At 37.5% G+C, this 7993-nt stretch overlaps 1 protein-coding gene across 1 annotated transcript; it reads right to left on the reverse strand.

The window, feature by feature from the left end:
* Positions 1–5868: 5868 nt before the first annotated feature.
* LOC110097676 lies at positions 5869–7821 on the reverse strand. The gene is made up of 2 exons (XM_020824185.2): positions 7647–7821; positions 5869–7547 (listed from the first exon to the last, which is right to left on the reverse strand). The coding sequence occupies exons 1-2, from the start codon at positions 7767–7769 to the stop codon at positions 6111–6113; spliced, it is 1560 nt and encodes a 519-aa protein (XP_020679844.1). The 5' UTR covers positions 7770–7821; the 3' UTR covers positions 5869–6110.
* Between the last annotated feature and the right edge of the window lie 172 nt (positions 7822–7993).

A 7993-nucleotide genomic window follows, 5' to 3' on the forward strand; every position in this document is an offset into this window, starting at 1 on the left:
TTGGGTCTAGGTTGAAAAGCAGAGTGGGACACATAATTCAGGTTAACGATGTCATCTAAACTCTTTTGGAGTCTTATCGGGTCCATTGAAAAGCGTCAAGTGAAACCTAATGAAGATTGTGTGCAAGGTACCACACTTTACAAAGGGAAAACACCAATTCAACTTGCCAAAAGGTGCCAGAAAATACTTGACAGCAAGCTTCCCAAAGGGGTTTAGGTCACTAGGTGTTTAGGGAGGTTGCTAAGGCTTGGGCAGCACCTAAATCAAAGGTCAGACTCACTTAAATGCCACCAAACAGTGCAGAATTTTGTGTGGACAGCAAACTACAGCAGTTGGTGAAGAAGCCTAGGTGTTTAGGATGGGTTTTGGGATGGAGGAAAGCACCTAGATGCTAAGGTAGGATGCTCCTAAGACCTCTATATGCTGCTGGAATGCTAAGGACAGCAACCTAACACAATGAAACAGGTTGGCTAAGTGTTGGGGACAGGTTTAGAAGGTTGGACAGCAACTTGTTAAAGGTTTAGGGTCACCTATATGTCCCTAAATACTGCAGGAAAAGTTCTGGACAGCAAGGATTTTAAGTGTAGCAAGTGACTTAGGTGAAGCGGTGGGTGGTAAGTGACCAAAACAACACTCAGGTAAAGTAGACATGCATGTTAACAATGAAAATATGATGCAGGAAATTACTGGACAGCAAAGAAAACAGTAAATAAAACTACCTAGATGGTGATATGCATGCAAACGACCAAAGACAAGCTAAGGTAGACTCCTAGGATGCACCTAGCACAGACAAAGCATGCTAGCCATGCTCTGATACCAAGATGATGTGAAACAACGTGCGATGAACAAGAACTGCTTGGGGATTTTAATATAAGATTGTTAAAGCTTTGCTAGTTATATAATTAATGCTTACCCGAATTAAGTTATCGGAATTATCAAGTCGAAATTAAGTAAGGCATGTGATTACAACTAGATTAATGGGACAATATCAAATTGACAACATAGAATCAGATAGTAATGTTATGGAGAGAAACAATAATCCACAATTAACAAATAGAACTTCTCACCTTGGGTCTCTCACTCACTCTCTTGTTGGTGACACTTTAATGGAGGGAGATTGAGATCAACCGAGCGATGCCACTAGGAGACAAATGGCGCACAAAGTATAGTCTATTGGAGTGGTAGCTGGTGGCGGGTAGTCCATGGGATGAATAGGGAGCATCCAACGTCTTATCCTTTCTTCCTTGATCATCAAAGACGAAGCTGTGGTTGATGTCGGGATCGGCCTTCCATGGATGTGGAGAACTCTCTTCTTGAGCCCTTGAGGGGGGGAAAGGTGGCGATTTAATGAGGGGAGGGGCTTGGTCGTGAGCAAGGGGAAGAGGAAAAAAATTAGAAAACTGAATTAAATTCAGCTTCAAGGGGTTTTGGAGGGAGATTAATTTGAAATTTCAAATTAATCCATTAATGGCTAGAGGTGTTAATTGAGGAGATAATTATGGGTTGATTTGGTGGGGCTTTGAATTTAAATTGGGAGAGAGAAAAGCCTATTAAGGGGCCGGCCACATGTAGAGGAGAGAGGGGTTTGAGTATTAATTACATGGGGACCACAAAGAATTAAACAAACATAATAAAAAATATGAATTTAATTTCAGAATTGATTATCATAAGTAACTCCCAATCCAAATGAAAATAAGAGGGAATTTGAATTTCAAATATGTGTAACTCTTAATTAATTTCCCAAATTAATATGACTTAATTAGGGAAGTCATTAAGAGAGGGGAATTCAAAATTCAAATGGGGGAGCTAGAGGGGGCCGGCGGCATGGGGGTCCAAGGGGTGGCCGGCGGGCTGTTGGCCGGCAAAACTAAATTATTACAAGAGAAGGGCCATGTAAATAGGCCTCACAATGACAAAGAAAAACAAAAGACTAAAATGCCCCTTGGGCTACAATAGAAACTAACCACCCATAAGGGCAAAAACGGAAAAACATAAAAATCAAATAAACTACTACATTAAATGACTCAAAATAAACTCATGATCGTAGCCGTCGATCTCCGGCGTCTCCTGATGGTACACGTGTCGAAAATGCTGACGATGTCCTCATCAATATAATTTTAATTTTTGTATCCTAAAAAATGAAAAATATTAATGAAAAGAGAGAAAAATGGATTATATTCCTAAGAAGTAAAAACATGAAACTTGTGAGAATTTACAGATGAAAAAATAAGGGAACTCTCTCATCCATAATATTTGGGGATATAGTCATTCAAAAAAGAGTATCTTTCTCTCTTTCACTTATGCTTTAATCTCCTTTCCAAAATCCTTCTCACACAAACATTTGATATACCTAAGCATGACATTGATTGGATAGGTGGTAGTTGGGAATAATATAAGTAGTTGATGGCAGTTAAAGTGGTGGTTTGGAGTTGAAATAATTACTTGTCAAAATCAATAACCAATGGCAACGTCATGCTCTCTTTTATTGATGAAAGGTGGCCTTAGAGAAGAAACATGGCCTTAAAGTTTGATATTTTAGCCAAGCACCTCCTCCATTATAGTTAACTGATGCTTTGGGATTATGTTTGCTCTAGCTAAGATTTCACCAAACACTGAGAACAATTTGATGTAGCTCAAAAACTTAAATAAAAAGGTAAAAAACGAAGAGGGATTCTATTACAAAAAAGGAATAGTAACATAAGATAAGCGGGATTCACTTATCTATAATTTAGAGAGCACTCAAACAAAATGAGAGGAATATATTACTCTTTTACTCTTACCTTAAACTCTTTTACTTTTACTCTTACCTTATACTCTTTACCCCACGTAGTGGGATAAAGGCTTGATGTTGTTGTTGTTGTTGTTGTATAAACCTTTTCAAAATCCGAACATGAAGAAGTAGGTATGTTGAGTATGAGTTGAGAATAAATGGAGTGGTAGGATATGAGGGTAAATAGTTGATGAGAGTTGGATGGAAACTTCATTTTTATGGTAAGGCAATTAATAAAAAAAAATAGGGAAAGTTTGGAAAGATTTTTATATGCTCTTTATTAATAGTGAAAAAGCATATAATTGATTACCGAGAGAATTGATTGGTTGGGATAAATAAGTGAGATGAAAGTTTAGAAGTAAAAGGTATTACAAATATGTATCATGAAATAGTAATGAATATTATTAGTTGGGGAATCACTTAAGGTTTCTAATCATTGAAAGATTGCACCAAGGATCAACGTTGTGTTTTATATTTCTTTCTATTAGTTCCAAATATATTTACAAAGGAGATTTGAAGTCATATAACTTCGTATATTTTATTAATAGATGACAAAGTGTTGATTGCTGAAACATCCTTTTAGTTTTGAAGAAGCAGGAGAGAGATTACTTTTTACTCCAAAAGATATTCTATTAATAGATGACAAAGGTTTCGTTTGGGATGGCTTTTTTACTGCTTGAAGCAGCTTTTATTTTTTGTACTAGAAAGCTGTTTTTAGAAGCAGGAAAAAAGTTGTAAACAATGTTGCTTATAGACTTTTTCATTTAGGCTTCATTTGGGACGGCTTTCTTACTGCTTCTTAAAGTAATTTTTTTGTAAAAAAAAAGTTATTTTAAGAAGCAGTAAGAAAGCCGTACCAAACGAACCCTTAATTAATCACTCTGCATAAATTTTTGTGGCATTTCTTCTGCATATTGTTTTCTGAACAAGCACACCATTCAGCAGTTGCTATAACTGAGAGTCTCTTGAGAAGATCATGAATGTGAGCTATTCTATGATACAGGTTCCTGGATTATTGAAGATCAGACACATAGGTCAAACAACTCTAGGAAGTGCAGCAGTTTTTGGGCTCTTCTTGGGGGCTGGGAGCTTAATACACTGTGGAAAGTCCTATTGATTGCCTGTTCCAGTTTTGGCTGTTACCTTCCTTTCAGTTATAGCTTGAGCTTATGAGTTTGTATTGCACTGTTTATTATTATTATTATTTTTTAAATTTGCAACTCCGAGAACATGTAGAAATCTTCTCTTCTTGATTTTTCAAATTATTCTTAGAATTTAAGGATAATATAGTTTTTCAAAGCAATAAATAATCTAAAGCCCAAAGGCACTTCTTATATGAGCCATGGAGGGCAAAATTTTCAAATAGATACTATAAACGGCTCAATTTTGTGCTAGAAGCGTGATGGTAAAGAAGTTTAATTAGGAGCAAAAATATTATGAAACTGGCTGTTTTTGCTCTGCACGTACAGGGCTCATTGCCTAGGAAAATTATTACATCCGGTGAAAATACCGAGCATACGGAGTGTACCAAGCGCGGTACCGAGTGCTGTACCAAGCACTTCAGTGACGTGGAGTTTTATTATTGGTCTCTAGATGCATTCGGTGTCCGGATAGAATAATTACTCCATTGACTAAGGTTTTGTTTGTGATCAATTTTTTTGCTGTTTTAAAAAAATTGTATTAGAAAAATATTGTAGAATATATAGTAAGAAAATTATCAAAAAAAAAAAAAATCTAAGGCTTTATTTGGGATGTTTTTTTTATAGTTTTTTAAAATAATTTTTTATTAGAAATCCGCTTTATAAGAAAATGGTTTCAAATGAAGCATTGGGATGATTTTTTAATATAAATTTTTATTTTTTAACTAAAAAGTCATTTTAAGAAATAGTAGCTGTACGTGATGATTGCAGGGTAAGACCGTAAGAGTGCAAACATAAATTAGCTTCAATTTTTGTATAGTTAGTTTAATTACAAATTGGGGTGATTATATTATAGTGGAGTTTAAAATTGTAAATCAAAATTAGAGTTTTGAATTATATATTGATAACATAGTTTAGGGGTTGTTAATCAACACAAGAGAATAGGGTAATTAGAGTACATTACACTTTTAGGGTTAGCAAGTTTAATTAATTTGGCAAGACAATTTTAAAATATAATTCAGAGTTTAGGATTATAAGAATATATGATACTATTCTACTATAATGATAGCAATTTAGTATACTTTATCTAAGTCTTTTTTTTTTTTTTGTAAAACTTTATAATGTAAATCTATTTAATTGAATATGTACTTGTTATTAAAAATATATATATACAAAATTTGTGCCATTTTACTCTCTTATTTTATGACAATTAAATTATAATTTTATGCCATTCAAAAGACAATTTTGAAAAGTTGGTAAAACGAAAAAAGAATTATGTAGGCTTTTAAGTGATCATTATATGCGGAGTCTAAACACAGAACTGTTCAATTTTGTGATTGTAAATAATAAAAGTGCAATAAAAATGAAGTAATGAACATTAAAAACACAATGATAAAAAATAACTGTGATTTTATTGTTCACAGTCACAAAATAAGGACTCCGGACTCTGCACTCTGCATGTAATAATCTCTCTTTAAATTGTAATCATGTTGCAATGTTACATTTGGTCTAAGTGGGATTGAAGTAACAAAAGTTTTGTTGAAGAAAGAAAATAATTGATAGATGTGATACAACACAAAATAATATGCTCAGTAATGATACACAGTGTTGTGAAAAACAATTTCATATTGAAAGCAATAAATTATGGTCATTGCAATACTTTTCGTATTTAATCATATACTAAATAAGCTGATAAATTTTTCCCAAACTCATCATCTTTGATGAAAAAACAGTAAAATTTAAACTAATTACCAAGCCAAATATGTAGGTTGAAGCTTTCTTAGATTAGTTGAATATACACACAACTACAGAATGCAGAGTCCCAAAATGAGTTATCAAGATCAATCTCAAATCCACAAGAAAATCTCTACTTTGATATTTTTACATTCAGAAACGCCGCTACTGTTACATTGTGTAAAGTAGTTCTGCGTTAACCATTTGAAATTCAATCGTTGAATGTTATTTTTAATATTATAGTATTCCTAGAAGCAAATCACAAAGAAGAAGTTGAAATCATCTGTTCCTACTTTCAGGGGTTCTTAAATATTTCTTGTGAGGAAATTTTCTAAGTTCGACTTCTGAAATTCTTGATACATTCTACAAGACAATCAAGTTCCGATAAGTTCTTTACAAGAACCACCAACTTAAGAAAAGATCATGAAAATAGAAATTGGGGAGATTTATCAAAATATTTTAACAGTTTAAGATTCAAACCAGAGCCTCAGGCTTCTACGCTTTCCATGGGACTTTCTCTTCTTGCTAGAAACTGCAGCATTCTCTACATCTTCTCCGTCAGGACGTGGCATCAGCACCAACTCGCCCTCCTTAGGATCAGATGTGCCAATTTCCGGCAAAATCTGCTCATGGCCTTCCTCAGACTCTTCAACAGGTACCAAGGGGAGCCCATGATCATGCTCAGGCTGCTCTGGAGATAACAATGGAGGTATTTCCGTCGATTTCTTCTGAACGAGCTCTGTTTGCTCACGAGGCATAAATGGTTGTGCTTCTCCTTGCTGCGGTTGCTCCTGGGCAGGCTCAAAAAACTCAGGAGCCAAAAAAGGTGGCACTTTTGCCTGCTCAGGTATAAAAAATGGAGGCCTTTCTCCCAGCGACGATTGATCCTTGCCGAACTCGGTTTGCTCTGAAGCCGCAAATGGATGTGCTTCTTCTTGCATCGATTGGCCCTGGGCATGCTCAACAAGCTCAGGAGCTAAGAAAGGAGGCATTTTTCCCTGCTCTGGAGTCAACAATGACAATTTTTCTCCCAGCAATGATTGATCATGGCTGACCTCCGTCTTCTCTGGAGCCAAAATTGGCTGCTCCTCTCCTTGCAGCGGTTGCCCCTCAACATGTTCATAATGCTCAGGACCCAATAAAAGCGTCATAGTTCCCGGCTCAAGAATCAACAATGGCGACTCTTCTTCCAGAAATTGTCCTTTGCCAACCTCAGACTGCTCAGGAGCCACAAATGGGTGCCCTTGTTCCAGCTGCGCATGTTCGAGTTCAATATGCTCAGGATCCACCAAAACGCTACATTCAGAACCTCTATTCTTGAAATCGTCTAACAATGCCAGATTTCCCGACTGGCAATTCGTCTCCTCAGTATCGCTGACCTGGGAGCTATCCCGTTTCCTCTTGGAACCCCTTGATCTAGGAATTCGAAGACCCGGCCTCAGAGTTGATGTTCGACCTATGGAATCACCTCGCTGGAGCCGGAATCTTCCCCGCCCTCGCCGCGGCGGCGATGTTCCCTGCTTTACTTGGAGCGGCGCCATCTCCTCAGCGTGGATCTTGGGAGGTCTACCCCTGCGGCGGTGCAGCGATGATCTACCCCGGTGGCGAGGTAGAGAGGATGGGCGAGGACAAACGCTAGGGTTAGGGTTTGCTGGGTAGAGACGAGGACGGCCTCGGCGGCGGACAGGTATGGAGACGGAGGGAGGAGACTGTAAGGGCAGCTGGTATCGATCCGGGAATGGAGACGTGAGTTCACCGTCGGCGACGAGCTTGCGAAGGTAGTAAGGGAGCAGGCGGTCGTGGCCCCATGGGAGGTCATTAAAGGTTGATTTGATGTAAGCGGAGATCGATGACTCGGTAGATCCATTCTCCTCAGCGATAGCTTGTAGCGCGACGCTCACCATCTAAATGATTTGTCGCAATAATGAGCCCTCATCAGCAGAAATCGAGAAGATTGAGAAAGAAATACAATAAGAGAGATAGAAAGAGATAGAAAGAGAAACCTCGGAGTAGGGTGGGTGGTCCGGTGTTCGGCGGTTAGGGCTTGGTAATGCGCCATCGTCGGCACCACCGCCGCCGCCGTCGCCAACGCAATTGCCGATGACTCTGGTGGAATAGCGCCGCATGTGCGTGAGCCGCCCTCTCCTCTCCCGTTTCCGCCGTTAGCGACGGAGCCGATTGGCGACACTTTTTAAATAAGGGAGATTTACGAACATACCATTTAATATTATTTTATTTATTTATTTAATATCTAAAATTTTAATATTGCATATATATCACCCATAATTCATTTTCATATAAAATAAGAATAATAGAAATGAAATATATGAATAATATGATTTAATATATA

The sequence above is a fragment of the Dendrobium catenatum genome, unplaced genomic scaffold (assembly GCF_001605985.2).
Source record: "Dendrobium catenatum unplaced genomic scaffold, ASM160598v2 fragScaff_scaffold_1338, whole genome shotgun sequence".
Lineage (NCBI taxonomy): Eukaryota > Viridiplantae > Streptophyta > Magnoliopsida > Asparagales > Orchidaceae > Dendrobium > Dendrobium catenatum.